The 19,823-nt window shown below is 39.4% G+C and overlaps 1 protein-coding gene across 4 annotated transcripts in view; it reads right to left on the bottom strand.

Annotated features, from left to right (window-relative positions):
- Positions 1–4,338, bottom strand: part of Kifap3 (kinesin associated protein 3) — a 139,674-nt gene extending 135,336 nt beyond the window's left edge. Inside the window, exon 1 of one of the 4 annotated variants that reach the window (XM_076872969.2) lies at positions 4,113–4,338. In XM_076872969.2, coding sequence (XP_076729084.1) covers positions 4,113–4,144 — 32 coding nt within the window. In that variant the 5' untranslated portion in view covers positions 4,145–4,338. The other 3 variants (XM_076872968.1, XM_076872967.1, XM_076872970.1) reach the window with 3 other exon arrangements.
- Positions 4,339–19,823: the final 15,485 nt, after the last annotated feature.

The raw sequence follows: 19,823 nt of genomic DNA, 5'->3' as shown, positions 1-19,823 counted from the left end.
AAAAAAGTTCTTAAATAAAACTTTTATTTAAAAATTCTAAATAAATGAAAAGACATCTTGTGTTCATGGACTAGATGACTTAATTTTAAGATGGCAGTGTTTCCCCAAATAATTTACTGATTTAATATGGTCCCTATCAAAGACTCAATAGCCTGTTTGGCAGAAACACTAAGCCCCAAACTTATTTCATACACCATTGATAAATACAATAAGTATCAGCATATTATTTCTGATAATATAGTGTTTAAATTTTATGTTTTTGCTGGAGTATAAATGCCATAAAGGCATTCACTTATGACTTGTGTGAATGACTTCTACATGGTAGGATTTCAAATAACCATTGAATGAATGAATGAATGACATATTATTCACTCCAAAGCTTTCGATGGTTCCCTAATATGCATGCAATAAAGTTTCAACTCTTCCCTACATACAGCTCATAAGTCCTACATGATTTGTCTCATATTTCTTTCTAATTCATTCTAGCTTCATTAATGTCCTGAGCATTGTGCTAGAGATACAATGGGAAGACAAACAGTACCTCAACCTTATGAAGTTTATGGACCAGAAGGAAATATAAACAATAAAGTAGTAATATTGAGTGACATAAGGTCTGAGGTATCATGAGAACCTAACAAGTATATTGGACCTGGACTCTGGAATAGGAAAGAGAGGCTCAGGAAAGCTCTCTGGGAAAAGTGACATCTTGGCTCAAACAGAAAGATAAAGCTAGGTAAAGAACAGGGCAAGATCCAAACCCAAAGATGTACATACAGGAACATAAAACTGAAACAGGAATGGAAAGGATGTTATTTCTGTAATGCTAATCATGGATTATCAAGCAGGAGGACAGCAGAGAGAGATAAGGTGAAAAGTTAAACACTCTAAAACAATGGAAAACCACTAGAGTTTTAAGAGGAAGCAAAAAAGAAAAATCACTGAATGTAATTAGCTACTTACTTGTTTGTATATTTTACTAAGGATATGAACTATATCTGTTTAGTCATTTTGCCAGTGACCAGAATAATGCTAGGCTCATCCTACATATTTGGTATTTATTTAGTGCTATCAAATAAAAATTTTTCTGCTACTAATGGTAGCAGAAAAAAAACCCAAAATTTCTGATTCTATAATGTATTATGCATGCAAACATATACAAATATTACATATATATAAGGAAACTAGATTTCTCTGAAACTAGATTATGGCTACAATAAAACCACTGAAATTAGTTAAATCTGGAATGACTCAATTAGACTGAAAAATTCTGCTGTCTTGTTAAAAACAAATGTAAAAGTAAAAATATGGCTGGAAATATACATAATTGTTATTGAAGAACCAATAATTTATGTTTTGCCAATAAATTTTGATTAGCCTTGTTTGCATACAGGTCAGCTGTATATGCCCAACCTGAAGTAGGTAAAAATTTTGTCAGAATTAGGCAAAATTGAGAAATGTATTTTTCAACCTTTCCAGATTCTGACTTTAACTTACTTCAAACATTAGTGATTGGTTCAGTTTTATTTTTTGTAATCTAGATAATATGGCTTTAAAGTAAGCTAAGGCTGAGAATTTTCAAGGCACAATATACCTCAGGGTTCATACTGGTACAATATTCCTAAACTAAAACTATGTTACATGAAAATCTGGAAATGGTATAACAGCAGCATTTTTGCCCTAGAACAATCTTGAATTTAAAGTTGAAAGAGAATTTTTCTTTTGTCACAAAAAATTTTAACCAAGGGGTATTAAAGACCAATGTGTAAGCAAAATTCAGAGAAAAAAATAAATGAAAATCTATCTGTTATGATTATATATTCCTTTTAAAAAGTCTTTGATAAATCCTGATTATTACCAGTTTCAGATACATTTACATAAAATTTAAAAAGCAACATATTCCTCAGTTTTGCAAAGGTAGTGCAATTTATTTAATTTACAATTGTTTGAGTTCCTTTTAAGAGCCTATTATTGCTTAGATGATCTTTCTGTGATAACCAGAGCCTGCCAAAGTGGATGTGTAACTGATGTGATTCTGCAATCTGTATAAGGGGTAAAAATGGGAGTTCATAACCCACTTGAATCAAATGTATGAAATATGATATGTCAAGAACTATGTAATGTTTTGAACAACTAATAATAAAAATTTTTAAAAAAGAGGAAAACCTTTTCAATGAAAGTATGCTATTGTTATGGGCCAGGCTATACAGGCAATGATCAAACAGATTCCATTTTGCCTTCAGACTTGACATCATGTAAGAAATGCTTCTCCCATGGAAAGCCCCGCCTCTGTACCCATGGACAGTTGCTTAGCATAGCATGTTTGGCAATACAAACTGGCAATTCTTATACAATGTATAAGTATTCTCTCTTTGATTCCCATTTTTCGGGTCTCTGAACCCTGTCAGAGATTCTCTAGCCGTTAGTAACCATTCTTTAACTTGTATACATCTAGAGATGTTTTGGCCCACTCCTTTTTCTGCTTATGATTTTAGATCTTATGATTTTTGTTTATGGTTTTCAATCACAGCAATAGCCACTTATGCTTTAATATGGTTTTGGACTATAAAAGGTACTCAAACACTGAGAGGGGGGTTGAAGGGTGTAGACTTGCAGTCTACACCTTGGCCCACCAGCTGGTGGATCCAGAACCCTGGCTGGTGAATAAAGTTTCTGGCTCCTGCTTTAAGATCCACTTGGTGATTTATTGCAATCACACCTTAGCGTTATGACCTGAAGTAATGTCACCACCTAAACTTTTAAAAATATAATCATATTTTGCTTTCATATCTCACAAGTTAAATGTCCTATTTTCAGATGAGGAAATTGTGTCCAAAAGAAAACACGTGAATTTATTGAATCGGGAACAGAGTTTAACTATTTTTGGAGCATTCAAACTCAGCTTTTACTGCTAAGTCTGGGTCCAATGAGAGGTATCTTATTTTCACTACGGATGATCTTATCTTTTACACAGTTAAAAAAAAAAAAAAAAGAAAAAAGAAAAGAAAAGAAAGAAAGAAAGAAAAGAAATCCTGGGCTGGATTGTAGAGCACTTGCCTCACAACTGTGAGGCACTGGGTTCGAGCTTAGCACCACATAAAAACAAATAAAGGCATTGAGTCCATATACAACTAAATTAAAAAAAAAAAAATCTCAACAGATTCCAATTTTCTTTAAGAAGTAACTGATTCTATGACAAAAGATGAAAGGGTGAAGAAAGTATAGTAAACTGGGATGCCACTTGTCAATTTAGCCTGCCATACTTTCCCCCATCATCTCAAAACCCTTTGACTGAGACCCCCAAGTAGGGGCGGGGGTTACTTCAGGCCCAGGGACTCCTTGGGGGCCTTGTCTTGGGCAGGGGTGGTTGGGGGGGGGTGGCTTCTGGCCAGGCCCCCGGGGGTCTCTCATTAGGCCATGGAGGGGTGGTGGAGTTCAGGCATGAGCCTCTGAGGACCCTGTCTTAGGTTTGGAGAGGCAGGGGGACTTCAGGCCCGGACCCCAGGGGCCTTGTCCTTATGACCCTGGAGGGGCAGGGGGACTTCAGGTCCGGACCCCGGGGGCCTTGTCCTTAGGTCCCTGGAGGGGCAGGGGGACTTCAGGTCCGGACCCCGGGGGCCTTGTCCTTAGGTCCCTGGAGGGGCAGGGGGACTTCAGGTCCGGACCCCGGGGGCCTTGTCCTTAGGTCCCTGGAGGGGCAGGGGGACTTCAGGCCCGGACCCCGGGGGGCCTTGTCCTTAGGTCCCTGGAGGGGCAGGGGGACTTCAGGCCCGGACCTCGGGGGCCTTGTCCTTAGGTCCCTGGAGGGGCAGGGGGACTTCAGGTCCGGACCCCGGGGGCCTTGTCCTTAGGTCCCTGGAGGGGCAGGGGGACTTCAGGCCCGGACCTCGGGGGCCTTGTCCTTAGGACCCTGGAGGGGCGGGCCCCGGGGCCATCTCTAGGCCTGGAGGGGCGGGGAAGTCAAAGGCAGGCGCGGCCAGGCCCGGTCGCCCCGCGGCCTCGCTCCCAACCCCCTCCCGGCTCCCACCTCGTCCGAGCCCGCTCTGCAGTGACAGCTCGGTCACCGGCACACCTCGCGGAGCCCAGCGCCGAAGGAGGCGGGGGCCGCTCATCACCTTTTGAGGTATCGGGCGTCCTCCCCCTGCATGGCGGCGGCGGCGGCGGCGGCTTAGGTGTACAGCTGGCGGAGAGGAGGGCGGGCTGTCCGGGGACCCGCCTGCAGCACCCTCACGCGCAAAGGCGCTGACAGACCCAAGGCCCACAAGGGCGGGGCGGCGGCGGCGGCGCGGCGTTACCACGGTGAGGCCGTGGGCTCCTCCCACTGCTTCGGGGCCCTGCGCACCCGCGCTGCCCAGACCCGCCCCGGCCGCCCGGAGCCCCCCCCCATGCGCATGCGGCCCCGCCTGCGCCTGCCCTAGATGCGCATGCGCATGCGCATGCGGCCCCGCCCGATGCGCCTGCATCTGGAGACTTGTCTGAAGACCTAGGGGAAGGTTTCCATGCTGGTTCAGCCAGTGTGGTTAACAGTGGATTTCTGGTCCTTGTTCCCCTTGAGAATGGAACTAGAAAGGACTATTACCTTCAGCAGAATTGGAATATGAAAGAAGGGAAATCAGTTAACTTTACCCAAGCTAGAGGAACAGATTTGAGGCCATCATGATTAAAATATTCTACCATGACTTTGTTAATCAAATCAGACTGGCATAGGGATGGGCCTATAGACCAGTAGGAAAGAATACAGAACCCAGAAGACGACTCATTCAATTATAGTCTAGTTGATTTTTCAGATCATTTCTTAGAACATTTTAAGTTCATACGAAGTTTGCAAAAATTGTTGAGAGGTGTCAGTGTACCTTCACCTAGTTTTACCAGTAATTGTATTTGCATAAATAAATTATGATAAGAATACCAGGGACTGATAATGGAATGATATGTGCATATGATTCTATGCTATTATATCACACGTGTAAATTCCTATTCATAATTTCTTAGTGAAGCATTTTTATTATGGCTGTTTTAAATACTTGTCAGATAATTCTAACATCTGGGTCATCTTAATGTTAGCATCTGTTGATTATTTCAAGTTGATATTTTCCTGGTTCTTGTTATGAATTTTGATTTTTAAATTTTGGATATTACATTATGAAATGCTTGATCCTATTTAAGTATGCTCGGGACTGGGGTTGTGGCTCAGCGGTAGAGTGCTGCGAGGTTCTGGGTTCGATCCTTAGCACCACATGAAAATAAATAAAATGAAGTCATGTGTCCAACTACAACTAAAAAATTATTTTTAAAAATAAATATGCTCTATCAGGCTTCCTCTAACACCACACCACACTGGAAGGGAGGGTGCCTGCTGCAGTCTGGCTGGGCACAATTCAGGAGCCACTTGTCAAAAGAAACTAACTTTATTTTTAGAACCACACAAGATAAACAAAACAGCCCCTCAGGAAAAAACCCTCAGAGCCCAACTGCCACCACTGGCTTCCCACAGGCCTCACACCCCAACAACCTCTTCCTCCCACAATCCTCCTGCTCTTGAGGCCGATTGGCTGGGTCGCATGGGCGGAGCCAAAAAAGTCCCCCAATGAGCAGCTCCCTGGTCTGAAAGGGCAGGGAAACAGCCCAATGAGCATCACCGCAGAGGAGCCAATCAGCTAGATGTTGCTGGGACCGCTGTGAGCCAATCATCAGCTGGCAGTCTGAAAGTTTGCTGGGGCCCCTTCAGCTCATCAGCTGGCAGTCTGAAAGTTTGCTGGGGCCCCTTCGGCTGTGGCTCTCAACAGGTGCCATCTTGCTACTAACCTATGGGGTTGATGGTTCTGGGTTCCCTTTTCAGCCTCCTTTGACAGCTGTGGGGGCAGGAGTGCCTTATTTTCGCTCCCAAGATGGTCTCCACTGACACATTATGGTAGAAGGTCTTGTTCTCACTGGATGGTTGCAAAAGTTATAGTGTGGGAAGGGCAGTTTGTTACAGCTTACAGGTGGTGGAAATCTAAGTTCTCCACTTAAGTTTTGCTTATGGTGATGAGAGTGGGATTATACTTTTTCTTTTCCATAGTGTTTGGATGGAATAGAAAGTTATTATTTACATGTTTTCTGTTTGGTAGCTTTCTTCTTTTCTCTTTCTTTAATGATTAAAGGCCTTTCTTTGGAATTGGGGAAGTCGTCTTCTGTTGGGTTTTCTGGATTTCTGGCTTCTCTAGCATCCACCATGGGGTGTATAAGGAGGGAAAAATACCCAAGAAGCTTACTACTATGCCATTCCTTGAGTATAAAATTGCTAGATGGTCTGCTTTTTGTTCACCTGTCAGAGTTTTTTAAATGTTTGTTTTGTACATGTCACCTAGAGATTTAGTAGTACTTAGTGGAAGTAGTATGGAGAAGTGTCTCTCTTTCATTGTACTGCTGAACTGAAAGTGGTTTCAATTAATTTTTGATAAATGTAACAAATTAACTTAAAAAGAAAAATATGGTCTTTTTAACCAAGGTCACTGGAAACAACTGAATGTGAAAAATAAATAGGCTTTATTATGTTCGGATGTGAGGTGTCCTGCAGAGTTCCTGTGTGTCTACAGGAATTTTCAGAGGTGAAATTATTGGATTGTGAGAGCTGTAACCTAATCGGTATATCCTCGTTTAAATGAACTGATTAGTGGTACCTGTAGGCATATGGGGTGTGGCTAGAGGAGGTGGGTCACGGATGTATGCCCTAGAAGGAAGGATGCCCCCTTTCCTTCCCTCTTGTTTTAGTCAGATTTTTCAATGTTGTGACTAAAAGGATCTGACCAGAACAATTTTAGGGCAAGAAAGGTTTATTTGAGGGCTTCCAGTTTCAGAGGTCTTAGTTCATAGAAGGCCAGCTCCATTCCTCGGGACTTTGCGGTGGAAGAGTGTGGCAGAGGGAAGCAGCTCACATGATGATCAGAAAGCAGAGATAGAGGTCTCTACTTGCCAGATACAAATATGTACCCCACAGCCATGCCCCAATTCCCATCTCCTGCAGCCACACCCCACCAGTTCAGTTACCACTCGGTTAATTCCTATCAGGGATTAATTCACTGATTAGGTTAAGGCTATAACCCAAACATTTCTCCTGCAAACCTTCTTGCATTGTCTCAGATGTAATCTTTACAGTGGGAAGACACCTTGCATCCAAACCATAACACCTTTCTTTGTCTCTCTGTTCGATGATCTCAACAAGAGTGGAGCAGCCTTCCTTTGCTGGGCCCTTCCCCCATGATGTGCTGCCTCCATCTTGGGCCCAGAGCAATGGAGTTGGCCATCTGTGGATTGAGACCTCTGAGACTGTGAGCCCTAAATAAACTTGTCCTCTTCTAAGTTGTTCTTGTCATGTATTTTGATCACAGTGATGGAGATTTGACTAAAACAGGCCCCTTTTTTTTCTTTGCACCATACACAAAAAATAACTAACAAGGCCATGAATATAAACCTAAAATCTATAAAACTACTAAGCTTCTAGAAGAAAACAGAAGAATATTTGAAACTTACAGACTAGGACATATTTCTTAGACATCATACACAAAAACCACCAATAAAACAACAAATTTTGAATTGATGTCACCAAAATTTAAAACTTCCCTTTGAAATACACCATAAAGAAAATAAACAGATAATTACTTGTGCTGAGAGAAAGTATTGCTGTAAATATATTTGACTAAAGGATTGTATTCATGATATAAAAAGATGAAAATCTGAACCACTTAATTAAAATGAATACAAGATTTATACAAGTACTTAATAAAAGGAGATACTTAGATATCTAATAAGATGACTCAGCTTTGTTTCTCATCATGGAAGTGGAAATTTAATCCACAATGAAATATGCTGTGTGCCTGCACAAGTGTACCCCTGTTCTGCTACAGTAACAGATTGCTACCAGCCCCCAGAATGGTTAAGCACAAGTTCATTATTTTATAGCTTTATGGATCAGAAGTCTGGAATGGGTCTCATTCAGCTGAATCAAGGTGTGAGGAAGCTTGTATTCTTTTCTGGATGCTTTGGAAGGGAATCCACTTCTTTGCCTGATTTAACCTCTTGTGGCCATTCACATTTCTACACCCATGGTCTCTTTCCTTTGTCTTCAAAACCAGCTATAACTGCTCCAGTCCCCATCCTGCTTCTTACTAGTCCTGCTTTTCTTATCATTTTTTTCTATGTTTCAAAATGTTGGGTTTGGTGACACACACCTGTAATCTCAATGGCTCAGGAGGCTGAAGTAGGAGGATCACAGGTTCAAAGCCAGCCTCAGCAACTTAGCAAGACTCTATCTCAAAACTTAAAAAAATAAATGAAAAGGGCTGGGGGTGTGGCTCAGTGGTTGAGCACTCCTGAGTTCAATCCCTGTTACAAAAACACAAACAAACAAGGACTGGGGTTATAGCTCAGTGGCAGAGCACTTGCCTCAAACATATGAGGCACAGAGTTCAATCCTCAGTACCACATAAAAATAAATAAATAATAAAGATTTTTTAGAAACCCTAGATATTTAAAAAACAAACAAAAAACCTCATTAACTGTATATTTAAGCTGAAATCATTTTAATATATTACTGTGTATAAATTATTACTCAGTGAAATTATTTTGAATATACAACAAACAAGGCAAATTTAGTAAACCAAACTTATGTATTAAAGAGCATGTTAAACACCATTGAACCACAGACAGGAAAGGTTTTCTACTTTTAAGAACTCTTGTGGACCCAACTGGTAATTCAGTATAATCTCTCCATGTCAAGGTAGGTCCTTAAATTGAATCACATCTGTTAAGTCCCCATAATGTAATATATTTACAACTTCCAGGGAGAGGATTTTTACTACTTGGAGGTGACAAAGTTTGTCATAAACCCACTATAATATTAAATTGTGAGATAGTACCAAATGTTGACAAGATGTAGAACAACTAGAGTTCCTACACGTTGCCTGTGAGAATGCAAAATGGTACAAGCATTTTGGCAAACATTTTGGCAGTTTAACAGTTAAATATGCATTTACCACATGACCTAGCAGTTCTACTCTAGGTTTTTATCCAACCAAAATGAGAATATATGTCTATGAAAACTCTTGTTCACAAGCAGTCATGGCAGTTTTATTCATAATGACAGAAAACTGTGAACCACCCAGACGTCCATTAACATGTCAGCTGATGCAAATGGTGGGATATTCACACAATGGATAACGTTCGACATTAAACAAAACAACTACTGATTATACAACATGAGTCAGATTCAAAAACCATTCTGCTGAAAGAAGCATATGTTTTTCATTTATAAGAAATTCTTGAATAGTGAAAGAAAAGTGTATCTTTTATGACAGAAGTCAGGCAAGGGGTTGTCTTGGGCCAGGGATAGGAGGTAGACAGACTGAATTCAACCAACCTGAAGAGAACTTTAGGGTAATGGTTACTCACATTAGCATATTTGTCAAAACTCAAAATGTTGGGTGTAGTGGCACACACCTGTACTCTCAACAGCTCAGGAGGCTGAGGCAGGAGGGTCATGGATTCAAAGCCTCAGCAACTAAGCAAGACCCTGTCTCAAAATTTTAAAAAATAAATAAAAGGGGCTGGGGGTATGGCTCAACGGTTGAGTACCCCTGGGTTCAATCTCTGTTACAAAAAAAAAAAAATGAAAAAAAACCTCATTAAGTGTATACTTATACTGCAATCATTTTAATATATTATTGTATATAAATTATTACTCAATGAAAAACAAGGCAAAAATTTAGTAAACCAAACCGAGATATTAAAGAGCATGTTAAACACAGTTGAAGAGAAAATTTGTGAATAATAAAAGGAAATAACATATGATACAGTATGAAGTGATAAAGAGAAAACTATTTTTTAAAAAAGAAGTTAAGAGATAGGAGTGATAAACTATATCCATAAGTCTTTAATATGACTTCTAGAAACAAAGAATAGAAAGGGACGAACCAATATTTGAGGACTGAAAAATATCCTGAGTTAATAAAAAATATAAATTCCAAGCAACATAAATAGAAGCAATCCATACTTTGCTCATCTGTAAAACAAGGACAATAATGGTCTATTGTCTTACAATGGTAATGTGATGAGATAGCATACTTGAATTTATGCAGGATTAATATCACATAAATGACAGTAATTGATATTGATTGCACCAAGTGTCTGAAAAACCTAGTTAATTTATTACCTACCTACCTATCTATTATCTATTTATTACAACCTATTTATTATTAGGTCAAATCACTTTAGCACTATGTCTACTTCTTAGAAAAATTGTGATAAGGATACTGTGAAAGATGGTGGTGAGAAGAAGATGAACTAATATTTTATCAGAGACTCAAACTTTACAGTTATATGAAAATGCCAGAGGTTATTATTATTTTGACCTCATCTTAAATTTGTCAACTGTGTATGTTGAATACTTCACTAACTCTACATACCTATAATCCCAACTACTCAGGAACTGAAGCCAGAGGATTATTAATTTGAGGACAGCCTGAGCAATTTACAGAGATACCCTCTCAAAAAAGTCTAAAAGGGGGGCTGGGGATGTGGCTCAAGCGGTAGCACGCTCACCTGGCATGCGCTGGGTGCTGGGTTCGATCCTCAGCACCACATAAAAATAAAATAAAGATGTTGCGTCCACTGAAAACTAAAAAATAAATATTAAAAAAAAAAATCTCTCTCTCTTAAAAAAAAAAAAGTCTAAAAGGGCTAGAGATGTGGCTCGCCTTGAGGCACTGGCCTAGCTGACCAGGGAGACCACTCCCTGGTCTCCATCCCCAGGGAGCCTGTGTTAATACTGAAGGTTGTTCCTCTAAGCAAACTCTTTCTCCTAGAAGCTTTCTCTAAGCTCCAGACTTAGTAAAGTGCCTTCTCTATTCTTCTACTACATACATTGTACTTTATGGACATGATTTTGTTTCTAATTATATTTCCAATCACAGTGCTAGGCACAGAGTAAATTGTTCAATAAGTAACAATTGCTGCTATATGAAGCATGTTGCTACCTTTGGGGAACACATAGTTGTCAGGTATTGAGGCAGGACATAATAACACCATGACACAAATAGAATTCTGGCCCCAAAGAGGGTTAAATCTGCTCATCTTGAGGAAAAGAGGCTCAGAGTGGGACTCTTAGCCGACCAAGTTTGTTTAAAGAGCACATAACAGGGATGTTCTAGAGAGAGAGAAAGTACATGCAAGGACACGAAGCGTGAAATATCACGGTGTAGTCTAAGAGAGGGATTTAGGACTGAGTGAAACATAAATTTGGAAAAGCCATCAGGGGTATAACTATATAGAATCTGCAATAGGAAAATATGATATTTGGATCTTTCCTGCATGTATGGGGAGCCATGGAAGGATTTTAATACAGGAAAGTTCATATGTGGAAAAAATCATCACTTTCAGCACACCATTACTTAGCATGTTCTTCATTTTATCCACATAGCAACAGAAAAGAGACATGTCAGAATTAAGTATTCAATAGTCCAAATATCCTGCTTTTAAATTTTAATCCTGATTTATTTCAACAGTCTATAGAAAATTCTTTCTTACCTTGTTACTGCCTTTGGGACATCATCAAATGGCCACTGTGGTCCAAAGAGTCCACGTCCACTGGCTATTAATGCAGCCATCTTCCCACTTTTCAAATTACTTTGAGCTCCTGTTGCACATCTCAAATCTAAAAATGCAAAAGGAGATTTTAGTTGCAAGGAACCTTTAATATACAATCTCTTCTTGGAATCTTTAATATACGATCTCATCTCTATTAACAACCTATATGACATAAGAAAAGAACTATGACATCACTGGGTTGTTCCAAGGGTCAGGATCAGGAGGGTAGTGATTATTAGGATAATGAGTAATGAATCCTATGCTTTTCTCCTCCAGATTCTCTTCCAGTCTGAATAGTACTTTGAGAAATAATTGTGTGATATGCCAACCTGATGATCCTTAAAGGCATACAGTCAAATGAATGTATAAGCTAAGTGTGTGTTTAGTTAGTTACATACACTTGTTTGTTAATTCTTATATGTGAAATTACACATACAAGTTCAGGTGGGAGTTCCTTGCAAGACAGCAAACTTATGTATTTATACATGTGTATGTTGGAGAAATGTACATGGCATGGTGAAGAATGGAGGAAGAGGCTCCAAATGTATCCAACTAGATAAGCTGCATTTATTAATGTAACCAAAACTTATGAGAAGACATTGCAATAGACTTGGGTATGCAAGAATGAATAGACAAATTTCTTACTTGAAAAATTATATCTAAATCCAATAGAGATACACACAAAGTGAACAAATAAACAAAATTCAAAGCAATACATTCAGTGGTTGAGCTATAACATGTCTCTATAGAAACCAAGGAGGAGGCACTGGAAAATCATTAGTTAGGCACTGTTCAGAAGAATAAAATGGAGAGCTTAGTGTATATATATATATATATATATATTTTTTCATTCTTTTTCCCTTCTTCCCTATTGGTTTCTTCTTTCTTCCCAACTCACTCACTTTCTTCCCTCCCTCCCTTTCCTTTCTTCCTTCCTTCCTTGTGTAGACAGCAAGTATATTCTAGAAATGCTGCATATTTGGAAACAGAACCAATTTTGTAATTTTTCCCTATCTTCATTGTTGTTTTCTTTTAATTTTTCCATGTTTCTTCATTTCTTTATGTTAATTTTTCTTATTTTGACTTTCTATTTTTAATACATTATTTTTATATTTATTCACTCTTGTAGGCTAGTATAGATTACTTTTAATTTCATTTTTTTATTTTAGATTGACATTTGTACTTATTTATGGGATACAGTATTTATGGGGTACGGTTATTTAATACTTGTATATGATGTGTGAGATAATATCATGGCAATTAATAATTGCAGATCCTCAGATGTTATCACTTGTATGTGTTGGGAAACTTTAAATCCTTCTCCTCTAGTTATTTCTAAATGCATAATTAACTGTTTTAGACTATAGTTATCCTATGGTGGTAGATGCAATAGAATATTATAACTACGCCCCGCATACTGTACTTTGGTACCCACTGTCTACTCTTACCAAACCCTCTTCTCCCTACCCTTCCTAGCCTCTACTGACTTCTATTCTAGTGACCTCTGTTATACTCTATTTCTAGGTGGTCACCTCTATTGAACTTCCAAAATGAGTGAGAACATGCAGTACTTGTCTTTCTGACTTATTTCACTTAACATCAGGGATACTGGTCTGCAGTTTTCTTTCTTTCTCCTTTTGTTCTTGTTTGTTGTTTTCTTGTCTGGTTTTATTATCAGGGTAATGCTGGTCTTGAAGAATGAAGAACGAGTTTGGTAGAGCTCCCTCCTTTACAAGTTTTGAAATAGTTTGAGAATTGGTATTCGTTTTTCTTAAATAGCTCATTAGAATTTATCAACAAAACCATCACATCCTGGAATTTTCTTTTGTGGGAGAATTCTTTTTTTTCTTTTTATCACTGTTTCAATCTCACAGCTCACGGTCTGTTCAGGTATTCTATCTTAATGGAGATAGAATTCAATTTTGGTAGATCATATGTGTCCAGGTTCTATTTTTTTCCCTGAGTTTTCCTACTAATTGGCACATGATTATTCATAGCTAGGTTACATTTTTATTTATTTAATTAGATTAACTAATTAATTTTTGTGGTGCTTGTCACTGAACTCAGGGCCTCACATACCCTAGGCTAGTATTCTGCCACTGAGTTACATCTCCAGCCAAGATTACATTTTAAAATAATTTTATATTTATAATTCTTTCTTGAGTTGCCTCAGCTAGCTTCTGAACTTTCCACTTTGATTTATGTTATTCTTTCATATTTTTGTATCATTTTATTACTAGTTTGAGTTCCTTTGATATTATACATTGTGGTCTACCCTCCTCCCGTGATTTCATTGTGCTTGAGATTTCACCTTGACAGACTTTGTTGTTCATTTTTTGTAAAATTAACTTCAATAAGCTTTGGGAAAACAGTAGCTTTTCTAACGTGACAGACCCACCTCCTTCTGCTCTTTGCAAACAATCATTTAAAGCACAGCATCTTTTTCTCCACGATTTCCCAGCCTTGCCTATTCCTCCCTCCCTCTCTGCTGTGCTTTGGGTTCCTCCTGTGCTGGGTGTCCAAGCCAATGCCCTTCAGCTGTTCTTCGAGGTTGTGGTTGAAGACAAATGCGTGTGAAAGTACCTGATTGATGCCTGGGACAAAGAAACCATGAATGCTGCTCTTTCCTTCCTGCTTGTCTCCCTTTCCTCTTCTCCTCCTTCCCTTCTGGGTGTTCAACCTCCAATCTTGCGCCCTTTCTCCAGAATTCACATTCCAACCAGTTATTTCTGTCTTCAAAGCCTCTGCAGACTCATTAGTGCTGTACTTCTGCTCCATAAGGTGAACTGACTGTCGCTTTGAATTCAACAAAACTATTTAAATAAAATTTCACTAAAAGCCACACCCATCTTGTTCTAAGCACATTTTATCCTGTTTTGAAGCTCAGAGGCTTTTAAAAATAGAGCACAGGGCTGGGGATGCGGCTCAAGTGGTAGTGCACTCGCCTGGCATGCGAGCGGCTTGGGTTCGATCCTCAGCAACACATGAAAATAAAGATGTTGTATCCGCTGAAAACTAAAAAATAAATTTTAAAGTTCTCTCTCTCTCTCTCTCTTTCTTTCTCTTTCTCTCTCTTTCTATCTCTCTATTTAAAAAATAGAGCACAGATTTCAGATTGTTTGACACCCAAAACTACCAAAATATAACTTGTTAGAAGTCAATTGATGCCCTTAATTTAATGAATACATTTACAAGCATTTTATATAACCCTTCAAGTGTTTTCTTTTTCCTCTTCCACTACCACCCAGGAAACCACATCTGATAAAAAGTATATAAAATAGGAAACTGAAAAAAAAACAACAACTCTATTTTACTGTCAAATATAAAAAAAAAATCCATAGAATTTAAAGATATTTTGAACTTGGCTAAAGTCAAATGCTCTGTTTTTGGAAAAAAAAAATATTTTAAAACCACTGAACTGTTTAGCTCTGAGATTCAAGTTCATAAAATCCTAAGCTCCATTAGTTAGGGTGCTTGACTTCTGATAATACTCGACTGAAAGTTATTCATTCAAAAATTGATTACACCATGAAGGCTCCCAAGGAATTTATTCTGTGTGCCCTGTGATGTAAAAACTTCAATTTATTGATTTCCTATAATCTTCTTCAGGAGACCAATTTGTAATTAGATCTCGGGGAGTGGAGTTTGGCTTTAGGTATGAAGTCACCGCACAAGACCTAAGGGATTCTATTTCAGGCCAGTTCCTTTATAAAATCCTATTCCAGGTTTTGGCTCACTAATGGATTTCCCAGGTTAGTGATAACACCATATAGAAAATGCCATTTCCTTATTTTTTTTTCTCGTGAATTTCCTGATTCTACTGTGCAGGCTTAGTTCATACTCTCTGAGTTTACTTATTGTGGTTTGCATAAAATTATCCTCCACTCATCTGCACATAGTAGATAATGGTTATTTGCTTGTAAATCTAACAGGTTCTGTGTTTTATTTACCCTCCTGCTCTGTGGGCACTTTCTGAACAAATGAGCAGTTGTTCTTGAAACATTTTCCGTTTTTATGAGATTTGAAACTGTTTTGCCTTGTTGCTTTGTGTGATTTTCAGCAGCTGGAGGCTCCTTCTTTCATGATGTTTACTCTGGAGCTGGTGTGAATGGAGGCTGTTGGAAATGGTGGAGTGTTAATATCCTGGACTGCGCCTTGCTACATGTAAGAGATTGCTTCTCTAGGTGGATGGAAGCTGCAGCCCCAGCGGGCCTTCCACAGCATGCACTCCCCACACACAGTTGTGAACAGTTGCACACCTACACTCTCTCCTGTTCTCTGATTTCTCATAGGCACAAGCAGGCCAGGAAATTTGACTCCGACTCTGGGTTGATGGGGAGCCTTGCTTTGCATTCATTTCTAGACTATTTGGAACAGCACATGTGTTTCTCATTAATGTTCATGTTTGATTGTTCAAAGTAATTTTTAAAAATTAAATAAACCTGTATCAAAAATTGTCACTTTGTGTTAAACAAAATTAGGTCCCTTTGGGGGAGTATACAGAAAAGAAAGAATGAGATGAAATATTTCTGTCTCTTTACATGTGTTGCCATAAATAAGAGTGGCATTAATACATAGTCATACATTTGAGGTTAAAGGGATTTTAAGTAGCTTTTGAACAAATCAGGCACAAAGTAGCATTACTTAGAGAAAGAAACTCATTTAAAACAGAGCCCATTAACGAAATGTGATTTAAAACCACGTCTGTTTTAAATATATGTTCAGGATTAAATGTTACTGGGCCAGAGACTGAAAAGTAAGTGAGCTGATACCTGAGTCTAGCTTTGAAGGCACATTTATTGTTTCAACCCATGGTGGGGCATGGTTTGATAAATCATCATACCCAGTGTAATAGAATTAGACCTAAAAATCTTCATAGATTTCCCAAGTGCAATTATGTGGATCTATCTTTATTTTATCCAACAACTTAAGGGCTGTCCCCAAACTCAATCTGGTAATGCTGTGGCTCTTTTGAGACAAAAGGAAAACAAAACAAAACAAGTTTGTCTACCTGTCATCATGGATCCATATACCCGACCTGAGGCAGCCAGGTCAAATGTTTCAAGACCCAGATATCAGACTGACATTGCCTCCTGACTCTTACCTATTCTTTCAGTTAATTAATTCATTCTGCACATTTTAGACAGTGCTTTGTGTGTTGTTTTTTGATTTCCTATAACTTATGGTGCATTGACTTCTTGGGGGTCCTGGGGACCCAGGAAGGGACTACTCTGCCCAAAGGTGGTTTCTCTTGCCTGGAAGCAATGACTCTGATACACCAGCCAATCCATCAGAGCGCAAATCCCCAGTCACTTTCTTTATCAAATTCATACACCAAGCCGGCACTCCTACTACCTCAAGCCATCCCAGGGCCTGGTACCAGAAAACCAGGGGCCATTCCTCTAGCCAAGGGCCTGTTGACATCATCAGACTGGCTGACCCAAAGCTTACTCAGAGTGCCCTGTCTCATCCATTCTTCCCATGAACACCCTAATACAGGCTCTGGCCCACACATTCCCATCTCTCCTGTTTCCTGACTGACCTGAACAATTCCTGATGTGGCCCAGGGAGATGTGGGGGGAGATGGGGCATGCCTCCTCCTCTCAGGAGCGATGAATAGTAATACATTTTCTTTTTATTGGAATAATTTCCTGATCTGTTTGCCTCCTCATGCCCGATTGAAACAAATCCATTTTAGTACATTTTGTCATTCTTCCCTATCATTGACTCATGGCTTCTCCCTAAGCCTTTGGCTTCCTTATTCTTAGAGACCTTTCTGACTCTGGACCTGGCTGCTATTATGGAAGAAGGCTGCTGGTCTTGGTGAAGAGGCTCAGACCACCGCCAGGCCTACTCCAGCCTGCACTGCTGCCCCAGGGCGGGGAGGAGTTCAAGCGGGAGGGGCCTCCGACAGGACTGCTGTGCTGATAATCAGCTGTACTCTCCTCTCCCTCAGGAAGCATTCCCTAAGCCTCTTGATGGAGTTAGAGCATCCACAGAACCTGCTCTCATCTTTATTAGACCGCATCCTACCTTGTAGGGAAACATCTTTCTACGTCTTTATTTCCCAACTGGGTGCAACCCTTCAAGGATGGGGATCCATGTTTTGTTCAGTTGTTTTGCTCCAGCATTCGTGACACACTGTACATATTCAATAAGTGAATGCTTACTGACCTACTGAATTTTGATACTTAAGTGAATTGAATGTGACAAGTGTATTTTCAGGGCTAGCAGGAGGCAGAAATGTGAAGTTTGTCCCTTGAGTTCTGCTGCCATCTCCTTCCTTAACTTCCAGTGCCCACTCATTTATTCCTGTGCTTTTCCATACTCTCTTCTCATGGCTGACCATACGCCCGGTACAGTCGTTAACACTAAGGTGTCATGAGGGGTATATCAAAGGAAGCTATCATGCAGTTTTAGACAAGGCATTTGAATGGAGAGGACCTGCTTTGGAGGACAGGGGATTTCCCGTTCTGCTCAGACCATGCTAAGTATGTGACTACCTGCTATTGCTTTTTACCGCTACCAGGGAACAATTTGGGGACTCCACAGACCTACTCCCTGAGAGTTATTTGAAACTTACACATAACCAAATCTAATTTGGAGGAATATTAGCTAAAAGCAAGCCAAAGTACCTCTTAATCATTTTAATGGGACATTTTTGATGTATCCAGCAGGAAGTTGACATCTTGATTTCTTGATCTACCCAATGTTTACAATTTAGGATACTGATTAATTATCACAGCGATTTCTACCACAGCTTTGCCAGTAACAAATTAGTACTTGGACTTCTGTACATTTTAGAATGCCTTCTGAGGACTCTTTCATTTTGGCTCCTTATGACCTTATTTCTCACTTTTCCCATGATGTATTATCTTTTCAAGTAATACAGGACTAATTCATTTAAAAATTAACTAATTCATTTTAATTGATAAACAATAATTGTTTATGTTTATGGGGTATGACATGCTGTTTTGACCTATGCATGCATTGTGGAATGATTCAGCCTATATAATTAATATATCCATCACCTTGCAAAGTTATTACTTCTTAAAAAAGGAATAACTTTTAAAAATATATATATCACCTTACCAAGTTATTACTTTAAAAATTTTTTTTGTGATACTGGGAATTGCACCCAGGGCCTAGTGCACTGATCTACATGCCTAGTCCTTTTAATTTTATAATTTGGGACAGGGTCTCACTAAGTTGCTGAGGCTGGCCTCAACCTTGTGATCCCCTGCCTCAGCCTCCCAAATAGCTGGGATTACATGCATGCACCACCATGCCCAGCTCCAAGAAATGTGTTTTAAAACATGACATATTTACACTGTCCTATAATTTAACCTATGTAGTTTTCTCTCTATGGATTCTTCTTCTTCTCTTGCTTATATCTCTTTAAAATTATGAGTCAACTTTCAGTGTCACCCCTACGGGGAAAACAGCAATTCACTCTTAAAATAGAATGCTTGATCCTTCTGTGCTCCCCTGGCACTTCTGCTTACAGATTCTGTTATCCTTTTATAGCTTGTTGTATTCTTATCTGTATCTCCTACTGAAGCAGGCATTCTTTGAGACAAAATCTTGTCTTCCTTAAGTTTGCATCTTACTACTTGCCCCATTTCAGCTCCTAGAAGTCAAGAGCAAATTGCCTTACTCTCTGGGAGGGATTGTTATGGTAAGTAAAGTTAGCAATTCAAATGAACCAACCTATGCTGGATGCTAAAATAAGGTTATGTATCTATTATTAGCATTTTTTCCTGAGTTATAGGACCACACTAGCCTTCGTGTTTCATTTAGGTTGATGTGTTAGCCCCATGATCTGTAATCACCCAATAATGGCTAATTGTGCAAGCCAAAGTCTGGACGCCAATAGAGAAAATGCAGAAATTAAACCGGTGGTTTAATTTATGTCAGAGACTCTTCAACCTTTGAAGGATTGGTTATCTAAAGATTCTGCGACCTCTGAAATCCAGCGACTCATTGGATGGATGTTGTTGATGAAGCTTTGCAGAAACAGAGGCAGAAGATGCTGACCATGGTGCTGAATATTCAAATTAGAAGCACTGGGCTCTTGGACACATAGTCTTACACAACATCACAAAGATCAACAGTCCTGGCTTAGCTCAAGGATAAGTTATTTCTGAGAAACTATCTTGACATGTGCCTTTGTGTGTAATATTATCAAACCCACAACTCATGAT

Source organism: Callospermophilus lateralis, chromosome 13, assembly GCF_048772815.1.
Source record: "Callospermophilus lateralis isolate mCalLat2 chromosome 13, mCalLat2.hap1, whole genome shotgun sequence".
Lineage (NCBI taxonomy): Eukaryota > Metazoa > Chordata > Mammalia > Rodentia > Sciuridae > Callospermophilus > Callospermophilus lateralis.
The sequence above is the reverse complement of the archived record's forward strand: the minus strand, read 5'-3'. Positions and strand labels throughout refer to the sequence as shown.